This window comes from Bradysia coprophila, assembly GCF_014529535.1.
Source record: "Bradysia coprophila strain Holo2 chromosome X unlocalized genomic scaffold, BU_Bcop_v1 contig_39, whole genome shotgun sequence".
NCBI lineage: Eukaryota > Metazoa > Arthropoda > Insecta > Diptera > Sciaridae > Bradysia > Bradysia coprophila.
Window position 1 is genome coordinate 1,287,353 of NW_023503329.1, and position 19,434 is coordinate 1,306,786.

General features: G+C 37.6%; 1 protein-coding gene across 4 annotated transcripts; it reads left to right on the forward strand.

Annotated features, from left to right (window-relative positions):
* Window positions 1-1,861: 1,861 nt before the first annotated feature.
* Window positions 1,862-18,970, forward strand: LOC119069727 (la-related protein 1). Of its 4 annotated transcripts, none has more exons than XM_037173851.1 (7): window positions 1,862-3,178; window positions 12,608-12,707; window positions 12,847-13,022; window positions 13,088-13,863; window positions 13,969-15,740; window positions 15,821-16,112; window positions 16,798-18,970. In XM_037173851.1, the coding sequence occupies exons 1-7, from the start codon at window positions 2,552-2,554 to the stop codon at window positions 17,153-17,155; spliced, it is 4,101 nt and encodes a 1,366-aa protein (XP_037029746.1). In that variant the 5' UTR covers window positions 1,862-2,551; the 3' UTR covers window positions 17,156-18,970. The 4 variants fall into 4 exon arrangements, with proteins under 4 accessions (XP_037029746.1, XP_037029748.1, XP_037029747.1 ...); XM_037173853.1 differs by lacking the exon at window positions 1,862-3,178 and adding an exon at window positions 8,736-8,849; XM_037173852.1 differs by lacking the exon at window positions 1,862-3,178 and adding an exon at window positions 8,977-9,018.
* Window positions 18,971-19,434: the final 464 nt, after the last annotated feature.

Consider the following 19,434-nt stretch of genomic DNA (forward strand, 5'->3'; position numbering starts at 1 on the left):
AAAATCTTGGAAAAGGAGCACGAAATTCGATTTTCTTTTCATAATGTCATTGCAAAATTACCATTAAGGCTGCTAGTGGTATTATTGGTATCGAAACACTACTCTACTTGACGTGTAAAATCCTCTATTACCCGGCTAGGTGCTTTGGACAAAAACTTTTACTGTATGACAAAGTGATTGGGACATCTGAAAATAATAAGAACCGTAGTTTTGGCGGTTGGAAGGCCCTAAGAACTTATTGTTATCTGATTACTTGTTTTTGTCCCTTATAAACTGAAAGGACTCAAAATGAAATATTATTTTTACAAACGTTTTTTAGAGCAAAAGAACTCCATCTGATATATTTAAGAAATAACGGCACATGTTTAAACAGACTCTGTTATTAAATCGTGGATATCTGCAGGGCTTACTTTAGAGAATTTTAATTCTGAAAATTCCGAAAATTCTGAAAAAATTCCGAAAAGTTCAGAAAAATTCTGAAATAATTTTTCGGGATTTTTCAGAACTTTTTCGGAACTTTTTCAGAATTTTCAGAATGAAAATTCTCTAAAGTAAGCCCTGTATCTGAATGTACCATAAAGGAAGGTGATTAAAAATTTAGAATTGTTTATACTTTTAGGAAAAATAAAATACTGGAGTTATTTCCCGTTTACCTCATCGATGAAGGAAACTGGCTGAGCGATTGCTAACATTGTTTACCTTTGCTTGATTCAAGTAGTACATTACTTACCAATGTAACTAATCCTGGATAATGCTAATTTTGGCGATCGACTTGTAGTCCAGGTTGGTAAACACACAAGAATTGCCATTTCCATCATTTGTTCCATTACCAAGTAAGATATTTTACTCAAAAACTTGAGGTTAAGTTTCGCCACAGTGAAATAAAGTTAACTTTAAATGTCTTTTTCGTTAAATACTAACAATTGAATTTATTTCGAAAAATCGCATCAGCTGAGGGTTTTCCAGGAGATGACTTTCTCCATTCCAGCACATTCACCCTATTTTTGGACCTTGCCAATACAAAAACTTAAACTAATTTGAATTTTTAATTCCAGTGCGTTCTATTCAGGGGCGGATCCAGGTTTTGCTCTGACCCAGGCGGATAGAAGACAAACAAATTTCTGATGCGGACGGTTTTCGTGTAAAAAATTTTTTCTTTGCAAAAATCAATTTCTGACCCCCGGCGACCGCCTCGACCGCACATAGATGGATCCGCCCCTGGTTCTATTACTGCATAGGGAACTGAAATACATTTCAAATGAACTTTTACAGGCAAACTTTTGAGCTGTTTTCGTCTATAGATACGATATTTTCATAGGCGAAACTACATCTTAACATTTTTGTTCGTCAATTCTTTTATTGATTGAATGTCGTATAGGGACCTCTAGATTGCGTGCAGAATGAAACCTTTGCAGAAGCATCTGTAGGATACTGGTTTCTGTTCAACTATTCAACTGTTCTCTGCGAATTTTAGATTCACATGGGATAAGTGGACTACTGTGGTTTCGTGTACGTCTTAAAAATGTAATAAATATTAAAATGAAATAAGAAATTGTTCCGATTTTTCAATATTTCTTTCAAAATAGTTGGAAATAGTGATAAAAGTAAAAAAAATCAGGAAAAAGTAGGTCACTATCGCTTCTTTTAAAAACAGTCGGAATTAGTGAGAAAAGTAAGTCACATGCCGCCCTGAGTATCGACAAAACAATTTTTTCAACGAATAGAAGGCTTTTGTGACGAATGTCTGATGTGAGTTGCCTTGAAAATAGAGAAATTGAAAATGAACCGCACAAATTCAAAACAGATGCTTCCGTTGTTTGTTAAAAGATGGCACTGCGATTCACTAAATTCTACAGATGACAGCTGACAAAACAAGATGGACGAATTTAACATCTTAATTTCTCTTAAAGCACATGGAATCCGGTGTCAAAAAATTTAAAAATTTGGAATATTCCGTATATTCAATATGCGCTAAGCCAGTCACGGAACGCTCGTAAATATAATCTGAATTACAGTGAACTAAAGTGTTGAATCGAAATTCAGTAACCGTTAATTGGTGCTACATATGTAAATAACCCATAACCAAACATTGAGAAGTGCCAGAGTTTCGAAGAAACTGCGTGTCTATCGTTCACGTTGAATATCTCGTTTAAGCCGAAATTAGTGTATCTGGATACGATTATTGGATTATTTCCGGGCATATGACATATTAATCGTAAACACACGCACACGATATTCCGATTGACAGTTTGTATTATTGATTTGTTCCCTTTTTCTCGCCACATTTTTTTCTTCTAATTCAACCAACATGGAACATTGAAGTTGTTTTGTCATTTCACCTATCAAAGTAGAGTCGCATGTATTATGCAATTATAGAATCGAAACGCAACAACAACAACACACATTACATAGCCACTTTGTAATTATTTTGCTTGAATGAGTTTATAGTGAGTAAGTAACCGAACTGCAAGGATTTTCTTCCTGGAATCAGTTTAATTTGTGTCATCGCGCGAGAGTGTGGAGTCGCAACCATTTATATCTGGGCAGTAATATGTCTGCTAACGTGTCAATGGAATCGGGCTCATCGTCTCAACAACAACAACCAACATCACTGACAAAGGACGATGGGACGTCATCCTACGCCACGGTCGTGCTCAGTCTGAAATCACAGCCGCGTGATCAAGACAAGAACGACAATAATAAAGAGAATATCGGCAAGGATGTTAACAACATCGATGCATCGAATAAACAAAATGATGTCGTAGCCACCGTCCAACCGAATCAACAATCGCAACAGCAGCAGCAACAACAACAACACCCATCGACCTCTTCATCGGATGACGTTGACGCGGGCAACGGCGATGATGATGATTTGTTTACACCGGTTGTATCGAATAGTCGAAGGGAACGTCGCAACGGTGGTCGCAAAGATAAGCCGAAAACGCGGCCACTGAGCGGAACAAGTAAAGCACGTGATCGGGGCCGCACGGCCAAGGCGGAGAGTCGGGAGAAACGGGACAATAAGAAAGAGGGACGTGATCGGACGGATAAGGATACGGCAACGAAAACGGAAAGCGAAACGGAAAATACGACACCAAAGTCAGGCAACGAGGAGGATGCGGATGCAGAGCCGGTTAAGTTTGTGGAAGCTCCGATACCGAAAGTGAATGCATGGAAGGTGAGTAGAACCGTTTCTTTTTTCATTTGCAATTTTCAATTCAATTTCGGGTGTGGGGTTTGATGATTTAAAAGACTACCGTATACTGTCGTGGATGATGAGGAACCGTTTAACACAAAAAAAACCCACATTTCTGCCTATACTAATAATGGCATAATAATAACCGCGACTTCGAGTGTTTACTCAGATTATTATCGCCATACAAAGTCATGTTGTGTATACGAGCAAAACTCTGTATAGCGTAAGCGTACACATAACAAACAGCTATACACAAGCAGCTGATTTATTTCAGAATATCATTTTTCTACAACGACCTTTGCTACAATTTGTTTGCCATAATTTTAGCGATTTTGATTCAGCATAACTATGTGCACCGAATGCAGTCAAATACGGGGGAGTGTTCGTGATCGTGTAACGAATCGATTTTGAATGTTTTTCTTTTTGGTTCAACTTCAATTTCGGTGAATTAAAGCGAGGTAAAAGTGTTTGTTTCCTGTGTAGCAGCCTGAGCTTTTATTCACGAGCGAAAAAGCCCTTCTTGCGTTTTCAGAGAGAGGAAATTCCAATGAAAATTGACCGAGGGTCATTATCGGAGACGATAATGACGTTACTGTACTTATTGTACTGATATACGAAAAGTATGGTCACTAAGGGATACTGAAACCATTACTGATATCGCCGCAAAAATTCGGAAATTTTAATGACGGAACGCACAGATATTGTGATTGGCTGTGATGGTGTAGTCGGCGTTTTTTCTTTCTATCCTTCGAAAAATTCCGTTACTCACTACACCCAACTTGTTTACGTTTGTTAATGATTGTGGCAGGGTCAATTGCTTTGTTTTGTGAGGTCGCCGTATCGTTAATCCGTGGTGAAGTACCAATCGTTTCACTTTTCTCAATCGGTCTTTTTGTTGTTAGATTCTCGGTTCGGTCTCCCCACCCACCTCGTGAAGTGTTCCTACTAATCGGGTATTTTGACTCCTACGACACCCTCAAAATATTCGAACAAAATTCTATTCTTCCTATGCGACGTTTTTATCTGAAGGAATTATTTTTTCTGTAAATTTAATATTATTCGGGGGTGTAACGTTCATTTATCTCCGCGTAATGCTTTGCCGAACGAACAGTGTTGATAGTAAAATTTATCAGTCAATATTAACTGAGAGATTGAGAGAAAATTAGACAATAAAAACGAAAACCAACATAACAGCAGTAGCACCACCAGCAACAACAACAACAACAAAACTTCTGAATGATATTTTGTTTACAATTTTTTTTTTTTTTTGGCTATTTACACCAACCTAGTGCTCACAAAAGTTATTTTAAGCCGCAATGAAAATTCTTTTTTCAGCAACAAAAGAAACTCATACTTGGATTCAGTCCTAATTCGATTGTGTTTTCACTACAGATCATTTCTTTTGCCAAGACAGTTTTAACATTTTTGATTAAATCTTCGGTACAATTGGCGTATATAATACGACGTTTGTCATCGAATCAGTTGTTGTTACTGGAGCCCAATTTCTACTTCTTACACCGATGAACACTTCAAATTTTCAGAAATTACTGTTGCGGTGTTGTTGAAGATAATCCAAATATAGGACTCATGCCAGGTCCCTGAAATATGAACCTGATTCGGTTTGAGCCTGAGAACGTTACAACCTAATTCGATTTGCACCTGATTCGGTTGGAATATGATTCAGGGTTTGAACCTGATTCGGTTTGGACCTGATTCGGTTTGGACCTGATTCGGTTTGGACCTGATTCGGTTTCAACCTGATTCGGTTTAGACCTGATTCGAAGTTTGAACCTGATTAATTTTACCCTGATTCGGTTGAACCATGATTCTGTATTTGAACTTGATTCATTTTTACCTGAAGTTTGAATATTATACTGGTAAATTTAAATCAGGTCTTCGCCACATGCACCTGTCAGTTCGGTTCCGATAAATTAGTTTGGAGTTTAGACTCACAGACAAGTCACGTTTCGATGGACAATTTTTGGTTCTGTTTCTTCTGTTTATATCGAAATACGCCGAAGTGTAAAGGGTCTCGAAACTTATCAGGCGTCAAGGACAGGAAACTGTTACACAATTGACATCAAAAATTCGTTTTTTTCTTTTTCTTAGAAACGTGTCACAATATTTCTGAATTTTATCTCCAAGCCGAAATTTTCAATATTAATTTATTCATCTGATTCATGTAAACTAAATAAATGAACTAAATACAAGGAAAAAATAGCAGCAGCAACAACAAAATGATGATAAAATAACGTTCTATTTGCGTAAAGTAATAGTACACCCAGAAAAATTGTTGAATTTCTTCTTCGGGCCATATCTTATACTCGTGAAACATCAGTTACGTTTCTGCAGATATAAAAAAAAACGTATTCGGTCGATAGCAAAAAAACAATTTTTTTTATTATTTCCAATGTTTCGTTATTGAAGATCTTTGTCACCAAAAGATGTCTTTTAATTTCCATTTCCATAAAATTTATTTTTGGCATTTTGTAGGTAATGTTTTTTATTCGAATGTCGTGCGTATATTGTATGGAAAGTTGTCTAGTCATGTGTTCAATGCAACGTTGGCCCATTTCCGTGTACCTATGTTCGTCTGTCCCACATTATTTTGAGTTATTCTCAAACCGACTAGGTGCATCCTAATTGGCAACAAAGAGATCTTTAAAAAAAAAACATTTGTCATTCCTGTAGATCGACTTTGAAAGAGATTTTCACTGCTCTAGAATTTTTATCGGAAATTTTACCAGGGCATACCTTTTTCCGTCTTTCCAAGCAGATCAATGACCCGCCAGTTGAACAGAAATTGAAACACTTTTGTCCCATGTTTTCTGTTCGCAAATTTCTAAAACTTTTCCTTCGGAATGAATTCTCCATTTCATTTATTTCCAAAATCAAATTACTTAAATTAATGCACTGCGTAGCTCCAGTATGCGTTACATTTCTAAGAAGCTACAATACTTTACGAAATATGGCAAAAATCTCACACCCCACTGCACTTTGTACGGGACTTCAAATGTATTTCTCTTCTCATGTAGTTCTAGATCCTCAACTATAATTTACCGAGCCCCACTGATTCTACAATCAGACAAAGTGGTTGGCGCTTGTTTCTACTCTCATTAAATTAAACAAAAAAATAAAACTCTGCAAAGGCATTGATACGTCATAACGGTATATTATATCCTTAGCGGACACGATGGTCGAACACATAAATAATAAATTTACATCTCATGAGCACCCGACACCAAAAACCACTTGTTGTTGTTCTTGCTTTTACACGTTGCTCGCAATTTTCGAATATAATTGGCTGATAGTGATGTATAATGGTGTATTTGTGCCCATGTATGCTCATTCATACTGAATAAAATACATTTGGAGCTTGAAAAAAAAAATTGAAGACACGAGAACCGCAACCGATAAACGTAATATACATGTGCACATCGAGCACTGTGCGTTCGGTGTGTGTTACAACAAACAATATTCAATATAAACAATGATCGTTCATTCACTACTACAGTCGGTTATAGCAGTTGACACGTGCCAAAAAAAACACACAAATTTTGGTCGTGCAGCCTTATACGCACATTTTCGTTTCGAGCTGTTGCCCTTTTTGTTGAACCAAAAAAATCAGTCGAAACGAAAGGGGAAAAAAAACTTAATTTAATATGCATTTGGTGAACTCACATCAGACTTAGCTTAATTTGTCGCTTTAAGCTGTCGATTTATATCGAATCGCATACACACGTTGCTCACCTATTATGCAACGTTCGTATTAATTAATTAATTTTATTTTTCTGAAAATAAATGCCAAGGTCAATTGAAAAGGAAAGAAACAAAAAATTAACAAAATGTTGTTCCATTGATATGCTCAACGTGTTTTTGTGGTTTACAAACTAACCGATCTACTGCCGATCTATACAAACCTAACACGTTTAGTGGCTTAAGCGTCTATTCGCTTGTCGTTCGGTTTGAATTTTCGATAGTGTAACATGTATGTATGCTCTACAAATCGTCCGTCAAAACATCAACGATGGAAAATGGGCCGAAAATTGTTCGGAGGGTTACCATATTTTCGGTATGCCATTGGTTCCAATTTTGGATTCGGATAATTCCAGTGTGAAAGGAATTTAGAGTCTTAAGGTAAATGAAGTGGTAGGTTATTGTGATCATGGAGTTTAGATTGAATCCTTATTGTCGAAAATAGCTGATTATGTTACTGGGGAAAACAAGAGATTTCCTTTAGGAAATCACAGGATGTAGAATCCAATACAAAACGCGTGATAAAAATGAAAAGTGTTATTGCTGACCTCGGCTTCGCCTCGGATGAACAAAATTTAGACGAAGATTTGAACTATTATACATGCTTGCGAGTCGGAAAATTGTTCTGTTCATGGATTTTCGACGGCCTTTCCATGTAAAATCCATTACAAAACTCGATAGAAACGGTAAAGTCATGCTTTCGTGTGTTTATTGACCTCGGCTTCACCTCGGAGAAGAAAATTCTCACAAAAAATGAACTTTTCAACTTTTTATTCCTTGTTATGTAATAGTTATCCACGTAACTGTGGAAGACGGTAGATTTTAGGCAATTTAGGCAATTTTAGGCAATTTAGGCAATTTTAGGCGAGTGTCTAAAATCAGCCGTCCACAAGAGATGCGTATACAACTTTTCATTCTGATGGCCTAAATTACTAGAAAAATTCTGAAATTTGTGCCCAAGGCATGATAATGCACATTCTATTTCTTGTGTGAATTGTTGCGGTATTTCGTGTAGACTAAACTAGTCCCTCAAATGTCATTACAATACAAACGTTCTAAGTTTTTGCATGCTATGACAATATAGAGAAACTTGCGAGATATTTTCAAAATTTGTACTTTTAACTCTTAAGTTCCGCACGTCCCAAGGAAACATTAGAGAAACACCAGATCCTCCAAAGTTCAAAGAAATTTATGAAAATTAAAACACCGAAACCTTCGAATCTATGGGAGATATTTCAGTATCCAAATGAAAGAACGGTCTGTGATCCTTCAACCTAAACTAGAAACAGTTGACCTGAAACGATACTGTAACGGTATAAATGTTTCAGGTGTGTCTGACAGGTGTAAAAGTATCTGGATGACATCAAACCTGACCTTGACGTCACTATATTTCGACCGATATATTCACTTATCGGGTTATTTCAGGTCAGATTAACAATAAAATCAGATTCAAATCCAGTGTCAAGGTAATTTCCAACCAGGTCCGGATTTTACCGAGACCGGTTCAACAATTTATTTCATCCAAAGCGATTTCTTCAAAACTCAAGGATATCGAAACATGACATCATTTTCTATGTGATTAATGTCATTGAATATTCGATTCGAGTATCTCCACGTGTGCCGACGCTATATTATTATATCCGAAAATCAAAACGACGAACGCGCGTTGCTGGTATTTTTAATCCAACCAGTGTACAGTGTGAATTTTCGTGCCTCGATACCGAATCATATTTTAATTTTTTTATAAAAATTATACTTTATTTTTATCGCTGTATCGTTTCAGTTTTACGTTTGAACTGCATTAATGAAGTAGTATTTTGTTTGCGGAGTAAAAAAAAGTGTGGTGTTCACGATTCGGATATTATATTTTTATAACAAAAAAACGAACATGTTTTAGGTATATTTTATAGTATTCATTACAATACTGTGTGTGCGTGTCTGTATATTGATCTGCCTACCGATCTACGGAGAGAACAAAAAAAAAAAATCAACAAACAGTTGACTCAATTCAAATATAAAACTAAAAACTATAAAGATCCATGCTCTTGTCTGGTCACCAGAGTCTGGTGAGATAAAGACGAATGTTAGTTGAACAGAACGAAAATAATTTTTCCGATCAACGATTCCGTTCAAACGTTAGAACTGTACAAAGTGGTTAAAATGTCAATTCTAATTCCCGATCATTAATTTCGATGTTGTTCTTACATGTTTCGTTTCGATGGTGAGCGAAACCACTAACAGACTAACACCATTTCGGTTTCGGTGCGCGCATCCGTTCGTAATTTCTTTTTGTATAGATGGGAAAAAAGAGTCAGAGTTTCGGTGTTTTTTATTTTTCTTTTCTTTCTTTTATATTTTGAAATTATATTACATTAAATGTGTGTTTTTACGATCATCTGACGTGGCCGGAATAATACGAACGAAATGTTTATTATCAAAAATTAACATAACTGAACACACACTCGCATACTCGTTACTGTGTACACAGACAAACGCACTTAACGGACTGAAAATATATAAAATTCAGTTGAAAATGTTTTCGATTTGAAGTTTTTTTTTTGCAGTTTTTCGTTCTATTCAATTAAAATTTACATGAATTAATCGCTGTTACTAACGGAAAGGAAACTTGTATTTTTCCGATTTATTTTTTGTATTTGTAAACTTTGTGGTGTTTTCTATCTATGATCATTTGTTACGATTAAATTGCATACCGTTCGGTTTTTTTTTTGTTTAACACGACACAGTACAGGTACAATATAATTGAAATTATATTTCTGATTTGTTTATTTACAAATAAATTTCGTTGTATCGAAGGGAAAAGTAGATTATTATATCGAATCGTAAGTATTTAAACGGCAACAAAATATTATAATAAAGTTGAATAGGTACATCGTGTTCACGCCGAAAGGTTCACACGTACCAACCATTATCGTGATTCATTCAAACATATTTTGTCCGTTCTACCACGATGTAAACTCTGCTCTTCTTTTCGGCCTCTTCGGTCGTTGTATTCAATTTCTTCTTTTTCTTTCTTTCGATTTTTTTTGCACACCTTTCCGAAATGTATTTAAACGAAATTACAGAAACTGGTTTCGTCTACTTAATTCTTTCGCCGATTTTTTTTTTCTCTCTACTTTTTCTTCAATTTGGTTGTTGTTAACAAAGTTATAATCCGTAGACGTTAAAATGTTTGATTTCAGCGCTCCCAGTGGTCGAGGATGTAGCAAAATTTAAATATTTAAATTGGCCAATCATAAATTACAGACGGTTCATGTTGTGGGGTGAAATCTTTTAGATGAACAAATTCATTTCGTTGTTCCTTTTTAGACATACTTTATAACGTTTCATTTTCATGTTCAGCAAACAGCTGGTAAATAAACGATTTACAGAACACGATAACGTGCAATACTCTTCCCTGGACAATGTTCATGAGTGTGTATATGTGCAATTTTACTAAGTACAATAATATATGCACGTGAATTAGAAGACTTCAGTCCGGTCAATAAATACAGTTTAACCTGTCACAGACGGCAAGCATATTTCATTTCATTTCATTTATTTCCGATTAAGTAAACTAAGTACATGAATCGTGTATCTCCAGTCTGCATTAACAATTCAAATGAGCTACAAACATATGACCAGTATTATTATTGGGTCTTCTACTTCCATCGATCAAAGTATTTTTAATCTGTTAATTTCAAATCTTGTACTTCAGTTTTTTTCACATCGCCGTCGTTATCGATAGCAGATGAATAGCCATATGCTACAGGTTCAATAGCTTCAGATTGATAGCAATGACAACGAAATGCATGTGTCAATCAACCATTCTATGTCTCCTATGTTCCGAATATCGAACGATCTTTCGACATTGCCATTCATTGTATACTCAGGACCACATTTCTTTACAGTGGGACTGCTGGCATTTTTCTCTTTTATTCGAACGGCATGCGTAAACATATTGGTTGTAGTTTCCAAATTGCTGTTTATACCTAACATCGCTTTTGCTTCCGAACGGCGGGTTTACTTTGATTAGTCAGCTGGATTAGGACTGGGTGATCGTTGAATGTTAAATTTCTTCAGGTCGACGAATTTTCGAAAATTGAATTTATCTGCTGACTGTCGAATTATATACTTTGTCACATGTACTACCTGCGTACTACCTGTGTACACCTCATGTTTTTGTTCTGGCAATAAAAGTCCTTTTCATGTTCAACGTAATAAAACCTCTACGGTTGACTGTTACAACCAGCAAGAAATTCATTTTTTTTATCCTCTGATATGGATACCAAAAGCGCCGAATGTCTCATCACTGCAACGGTTGAAAATATGCAAATTTGACACTATATTGAAACTAAAGGTTTTTTGTTCACTGATGGTGGTGGATGTAAACGTGATGCCCTGAGTATGGAACACGTATGAACACTTGATTTTTCGTCGAGTTTCGATGAAACCAGTGGCGGTAAAGTTCAGCGGAGGAGGTGTGTTCTATGCTCAGTCAGTAGTTAACACTACCAAAGTTTTAGTTGGCCCTGTCTGCCCTCAAGATTTGCCACATAAATAGTAATTATACAAATCAACGTCACCAGAACACCAGTAATAGTCTTTGTTAACATGTCCCAATGTTCCATTCAGATTCTTCGAAATCCATTCATTTCAGACGAAAAATATTGTGCCACACCATCAATTTGATATCGCTATTCATTCTCTCTTAACACACATTTTACCTGAAGTTGTTTTGTTTTTACGTGCGAAAGATAAAGACTAATTGCCAACGAATCAGAAACGAAACTTTTTTCTGTTAGTCTCCATCAAAGATTTTTCGTTTTTGTTCATCAACTTTTATTAGTTCAGAAACCGGGCAATAAATCGAAATTTGTATGCGTCGCTCCATTCTTAAGCTTCTAGGATTAGATTCAGCTAAAGGATATTGAAGCTTTTGGAAGAATGGAAGTTGAAAACAATTCATTGGGCGAATTCTGACCTAGGATTTTACCTAGACATAAACTAACCGTTCTTTGAACATGTCTCTACATAACAGCACCACACACTGAAAATTCTCTGTACAACTCATCAGAATTCGCCTGCGAATACAGACTTTTTCGTTAACTGTAAACCGCTGAACGTGAAGGTGTGCATATGTTACGTTCTTTTAGCGCTTTTATCGTTTTCACAACGTTACGTCTTATCAGCCGTTGAATAATGTTACAAAGGTACATCTATCGATTGTTATCAAATTTTGAACAATTTTAAGATTTGTTTTCGTCGAATTATAATTTTTTATTATTGTTGCTTTGCTGGCTAGAGCGGTTATATTGAAGTATAAGATGAAACCGAAATAAATTTTATTTTTATCATTTGCGAACCAAAATAACAACAAAACATAGAGGTTAACAGCCTTGGTTGCGTAACGTTCTATACTAACACAAAATTCATGTTCGCATCTTTACCGATAGTACGTTGGAAAGGAACAGTGTCAGTGATTGGTACAGCGAAAGCAATGAATCGTTTCGGTTCTTTTTTTTGTAAATTTTAATTTTCTGTGAGATAACATTTGTAACTTCCACACCCGATGGACTTGATGTCCCCTTGTGTTCAAACTTAGCACTTTCGTCCAATATTTGATATTAAATTAAATAAACATTTCCAACTTATCAGATAAACAAACCGAACGCTGTGTCGCCTCAACAACAAACTGCTGCAACCATACCTTTGGATAAACGTGTATTACAACCAAAGCAACAGATCAAATCACAGGGTAAGTTTAGTTGTGACGCAAAAGAAAAATTGGTGGGACGCTGGGAGTGTGCAAAAGTTTTAAAATTCTATGAATTCCAATTTAGGTTCTGCTCCGCATGGTTAAGGAATTATAATTTGATTTTTTGATACATTTTTAGATGTAAAAAATAATTCGAGCATGGAAAATCGTCAACAGCCACAACAAAATCAGCAACAGCAAAGTAATAGGCAACAGCAAAATCAACAACAACCGCAACAAAACCCACAACAACCGCAACCATCCGGACCGATAGTTGTCAAAGCTTCCAAAGACAAAAAGAAAATAAACCAAAAGGTGACTTGATGTTGTATTGCAAATCGAAGTGCACATCTCAACGGCATTTCTCAATCTGATTTCAGGCTAGTGATTTTTCGAACGTAGGTGATTGGCCTATACTCGGAAAAGTTCCCGTTCACGATCCTATTCGCAAACCAATGACAACTGTGAAAGAGACTCCTGTCGCACCAGCTCCCACAAATGCACCACCGTCTACAATCACACCGCCAGCTGCACCTGCAGCCGCAACGACAGCACCGACTACGACAAAAGCGAAACCAGTCGAAAAGGAACCATCGCCCGTACCACGGTCGAATCGCTCCACGTCACGTTCGAAATCGGCAGCGAGTACATCGAATGACCAAGCACAGAGTCCTGTTAATGGTGCAACAGCATCATCGGCAACGGCATTAACCAACGGAAATGGTAACGCGGCTAACGGTAAACGAAATTCGAAACAACGCTGGGTGCCTCTAGATATTGATTTGCCCAAATCCCGATCGAAACGGGACAGCACACCGCGTAACAAACGTCGTGATGTTGAATATGAAGACGACTACAGTTCAGAACGACCGGCTCGATCTGCACATCGATATCGCAAATCGTCGTACCGAGGCGGACGTAGTTCGGCCATTTCACGTGGCGGCCGACGCAGTGTCAATGCAAAGACTTCGGCAGCACGTAGCCGAAACGATGCAGACTATTTGGATTATCCGTCGGAATATACGCTAGTCAATAAAGTTGGTGCGGATGTGCCACCGTTTATGATGCCTTACTTGGGAACATATTACTACAGTGGCGTGTCTGGATTCGGAAATATGGATTCGCTGAATATTAAAGATGCCATCAAGAAGCAAATGTAAGTTTTTCGGCTTTTCCATTTGACAATCTAAGCAAGCAAGCCACTAACATTTTTCCGTTTTTTCTTTCTTTCCTATTTATTCGGTTTGGCTCGCTTGTGCAGTGAGTACTACTTTAGCGAAGAGAACTTGATGAGGGACTTCTTTCTACGACGTAAAATGGATCCGGAAGGTTTTCTTCCAGTTACTCTAATCGCTTCTTTCCATCGTGTTCAAGCATTAAGCACGGACGTTTCGATTGTTATCGCTGCTGTTCAAGAGTCGGAGACTTTAGAACTGGTCAACGGTTTTAAAGTCCGAACTAAGACCGATCCAACCAAATGGCCGATTAAAGCTGGCGAAAACGGCGATGAGACACTGCCACCATTTACAATAACTGTACCGAAACTAGCCGCTGAACCATTGACAACGATTCCTCCACCTCCATTACCCCGTAATTCCCGAAATCCACCAAATTCGACAGTTGGTGAAACAGCTCCTGTCGCCGTTCAAAATGCGAATACCGCTGCTGTCGATACGACCAAGCAACCAGATGACCTGAATCCAAATGTTCCTGAATTCGTTCCTGATGTATCGAAAATACAGACGAACCCAGAAGAAGTGCACCAACCGTCTAGCCTTGCAAACAATATCAATCCATCAGCCATATCAAGTGATAAAGCCAACGCTGTCAGTAACAATGTAACGAGTAAAACGAACGACGATAATGTAACGAGTAAACCGGGCGATTCACTGGAGAGCGAAACCAAAAGCGGTCAACTAACCTCTGACTTGTGGAAGCAGGTGAAGCGACGATCGAAAACAAGTGCCGGGAAAGACTTACCAAAAGTGCCAAGTGTCACTAAGATCCGTCCATCCGAAAAGGAAGAATTGGATTTTCAGTTTGACGAGGAGTTGGACATTCCTACAAGCGGACGAGTGAACAATTTCACTGACAACTTCTCAGATGATGAATCGTCGGACTATGAGCTATCGGATCGTGATATTAATAAAATTCTGATTGTAACTCAAGTGAGCCATCGTGCGCCCAAACATGAAGGCTACAATCGAACCGGAGACTTTACCAGTCGCACGAAAATTACTCAAGACTTGGAACAGGTTATTAATGACGGCCTCTACAACTACGAAGACGAAATATGGACGAGCGTGGCACCAGTGTCCAGTAGTTATAAAACTGTCAATGTGATCACTCAAGCCGATTTTGAGAAACTAGCACCTAAAATCAATAAACGAACCAATCCCGACGTTCCACCACCACCGCCACCAACCTATTCGGAAGAATCGCGTTTGAATGTGTCTGGCGGTGTGAAGGGGAAAGCCAGATTCTTTGCTGCTAATAAGGAAGAGTTTATCGATCCACGCACGCCACGCAAACGTAAAACACGCCATTCAAGCAATCCACCGGTGGAAGGACACGTCGGTTGGGTCATGGATTACGTTGAACATCGTCCAAGAACGTCCAGTATGGGCAGTTCGGCGGGAACCAGTCCCAGTGCTTCTAGTTACGGATCGTCAGTGCCGCAAAGTTTGCCAATATTTCAACATCCGTCTCATGCACTGCTCAAGGAGAACAATTTTACGCAACAAGCTTACCATAAGTACCACAGTCGTTGCTTGAAGGAACGCAAGCGACTGGGCTCTGGACAATCTCAAGAAATGAATACGCTGTTCCGATTCTGGTCATTCTTTTTGCGTGAAAATTTCAATAAGACAATGTACAACGAATTCAGGACATTGGCTTTGGAGGATGCGAACAAGGGATTTAGATATGGCTTGGAGTGTCTCTTTAGATTCTATTCGTATGGCTTGGAGAAAAAGTTCCGACCGAATTTGTACGATGACTTCCAGACTGAAACCATTGCTGATTATGAAAAAGGTAAGTGGGAAAAACCGCAAACGACGTCGTGATAATGTTACACCGAATCGCATCTACATACTTGACTTTTACCGTTTCAGGTCAACTGTATGGAATTGAAAAATATTGGGCATTTTTGAAGTACTACAAAAACGCAACCAAATTGACGGTTGAGCCTAGACTACAGGAACACCTGACCAAATTCAAGACCATTGAAGACTTTCGCGTATTAGAGCCGGAAATCAACGAAATGCTGCAGGGTGTTGGCACATTACGTACATCACCCGATAAACGACGCTATCGCAGTCTATCGGAAAGTGAAGGTGTGGCTACGGTGGCACCACGAACTATCGGCCGACCAGACGGACGGGATAATTATCAAAATCGTAAACGGTAAGTTTGGCCGAATATTTTTTTCGAAATTGCTTTTGTCGGAGATCCATAAGAGGGAACTTGGATGATTTGTGCCAGTTTCCTTATACTAATCTCCCAGAGTAAAAATTTCCAAAATAATTCCTGTCGGTCAATGTTTTTGATGGCAAGAAAAACCTAGGAAATGACAAATTTGATCGACTGGCGCAACAACTTTTTTCTCGACAACTGTAAATCTCGTAAAATGATTGCACTAGAAAACACACAATTTGTTTGCGTTGGGTAGGTCCCGGTGTCGCAAGTTCGAATCACGCATCCATTGGTTCCAATGATGTCAGTGGTTCCGCAGCAGCCGCTTCTCCAAAAATGTAACAAAGTAATTTGAACGGGACAGTTGCGACACCCTAGATTTCAGCTGCACCAATAACTGTCCCATTACTTAAAAAAAAAAATTTGAAGCGGATGCGGCCGAACTACAGACAAAATTAGAACGGATATATTGTATCGTATCAGGGACCTATCCTACGCACTTTTGAACATTCCAAAAGATTTAAATTGTTGGACTTAGACACTCCAGTTCTTAAGGAATTCAGTATTTTTGATCACCACATTGGGATGTCCTGTTACACCTGATCACGTTGCGCCATCCATCAACACACATTATTTTCCACTAAAAAACTAATCGAAAAATGTTTCCCCTCCACAGATGTGATTCATTTGGCAATCGCCCAGTAACTGCTCCATCAACATCGGCCGGCTCGTCAAGCCACCGAAATCGTGCACCATCATTCGGCTCGGGCCGAACACGCAGCGATTCATTCGGCAATCGGCCACAAACAGCCAACCATCGTCCATCGTCGCATCGGAACGGCTGTGCGTCGAGCGTCGGTGCTGACAATTGCTTTGCGATACCCGCTAATCCGACAAACACTCGTAATATTGGCAACGACAATCATTTTATGCGCAAAGGGATTTTCAACTCGAACAATAAAGTACAAAGCAAAGAGCCACCCAAGAAAGAGCCAACGGAGACCAAACTTAGTGCTGACGGCAAAAAGCAATAGTGCCAAAAAGAGAGAAAGAAAGAAACAAGGAAACGAAAATGTGGGAGGAGAGAAAAATTCATTTTGTTGCTCTCAATTCGCAAGTTTTTTTTTCGTTATTAGAAAATTAATTTTTTTTTCTTTCATTTTTAAATTTCTAAAATATTTGGAATGCAAAATTTTCACACAGAAAATAATGGTCAAGGAACACAAGTCTCCCTTGTTTCCGATAAGAAAATTATTTCGTTTTAAAACAAAAAAACAAAAAAAAATTATCTTCAGTGAATACGAATTATTCTTTTTCATCGTACTCGTCTTACAGCACTTCGATATTGTGGCTCTAGTCTCTCTTTGCTCATGGAGACATCAGACTCTGTACTTATACATATATATAGTGAAAGTGAATTTCTAACGCATTTTTTTTGTAGTTCTATTCATCAATCGATAAATTATGTTATCGTAACACTGAGACGTCGTTTTCATTTGATTTGTGTTACACATAAAAGTTCTTACAATCACAAAACACGATAAATTGTTGGGTCGAATTATGAGTAACCGACCGAGAAAAATTTCAAAGTCACAATTACGATCCAATTCTCTTTATTCATTCCACAATCCATATTATCCACTTTATCGTGTGGAGTGGATATCGTTTGCGGAATGAATAACATCATTTGGACTGTAATCTCTAGAAATAAGGAAATTTGCGTTCTCCTCTACCTCTCACAGTATTCAGCAAACAAAAAAGATTTTTCCGGATGTGCCTCAACGCCGAATTTCGTACCACGGCTGCTACATGTTTTATAAATGCATAAGGAAATACTGCGGATCAGTTGGGACGCATAAACTCTGTTAAGAAGCTCAAACATTTTTGCATTTTATTTGAAGAAAATTCAGTTAAACTTTAACCTTTGTGTCGCCGCACATATAATAAAATGTAAATCCACTTTGAGATGTTCCACCAAAGTCCTTATTCGTTAAAAATAAGAAATGGAGCATCTAGTCGTCGTTTAAGCCAATGTAAAATTTGAATCCGATGGTCAAAGTGGCACTCGTACATACAAAGAACTGATTTTGTTTCGAAAAAGTCACCCCAGCTCGCTGCTGACACTTTCCACCACATTTCATATCAATAATCGATTTTGTGTCTGGATCAAATCTTTTGATTCATCCTGGTCCACATTTTTGCTGGCGAACGAGTGCCACTATGCTTGTCAGCGTAATAATTACCGATCGGTTCGGAATTTGTGTGATCGTTTGAGTCGAATGAGTTTTTTTTTTCTATTTCCGTTCTTTGGCCGTAATTTGAGTTTTCTGAAAGACTTCTATTCGGTTAAAAAGTCCACATGGACCAATGGCTGAATTTCCTATCATCTGATTATTTCAGCAGTATTTTTATTAGGGTCCAATAGTGTTGTATAGAACTACAAAAACTTTGCACAAATTGTCGTTGTGGAACTTTTCACGGTCTTTCTTAGTTCGTTTAATCATTTCCTTTCCTTTCCTTCTGAATTTTTTTTTTAAATATTTCGTTCGGTGTACTGTTGGACAGGTTTTCGGGGTTTGGTTTTTCAAACTCATCATCAGAGCGTATCTAAAGACGATTTGTTTTTTTTTATGAATTAGATTTGTTGTGCCTGAGTAGAGGTGTATTTTGTATCGTTTTGAAATTTGATTTAAGAAAGCAACAGAAAAGAAATTTGGAATTTTGTGACAAAATGCAATTAGCGAAAACACGGGACATTTATTTTAAAATTAAGTTTCAGTCTAATTGTAACCTACAGTATACAGCAATGTGTAGAATTCGGTGTCTGCAATCAGAAAAAAAAAACTAAAAATTATTGCAACTTTTCAATCCACCACCAACAACAGTTAAAACTATCTGTTCGGTCAAGTTTTGTGCAATTCAAATTTGTGCATTTATCAAGCACACATAAAAGCAAAACAAACGACAAACTGAATCAATTCGCTAAAAAAGAGTCCAACAAAAATAATGTTTTGCACATCAAAATAATTGAGAATTCGACGCGCTAACCGATTCGTCGTGTCACCGTTTGCCAAACCGAAGTCAATTCGAACCTTTCATTCTATGGTAAAGACTTCATTCACATTTCGTTCCAAAATTGATCAATTCGACTCGATGCACTACATGACCTATTTTTGGTCATTTAATTCCGCAAAATTGTTAAAAATCCAAAAAAAAAATCTTAAAAATCCTTCAAATGAATTTCGAGAATTTTAGGAATTTTTATGAATTTTACGGAATTAAATTACCGAAAATAGGCCAGGTTGCACTAGGA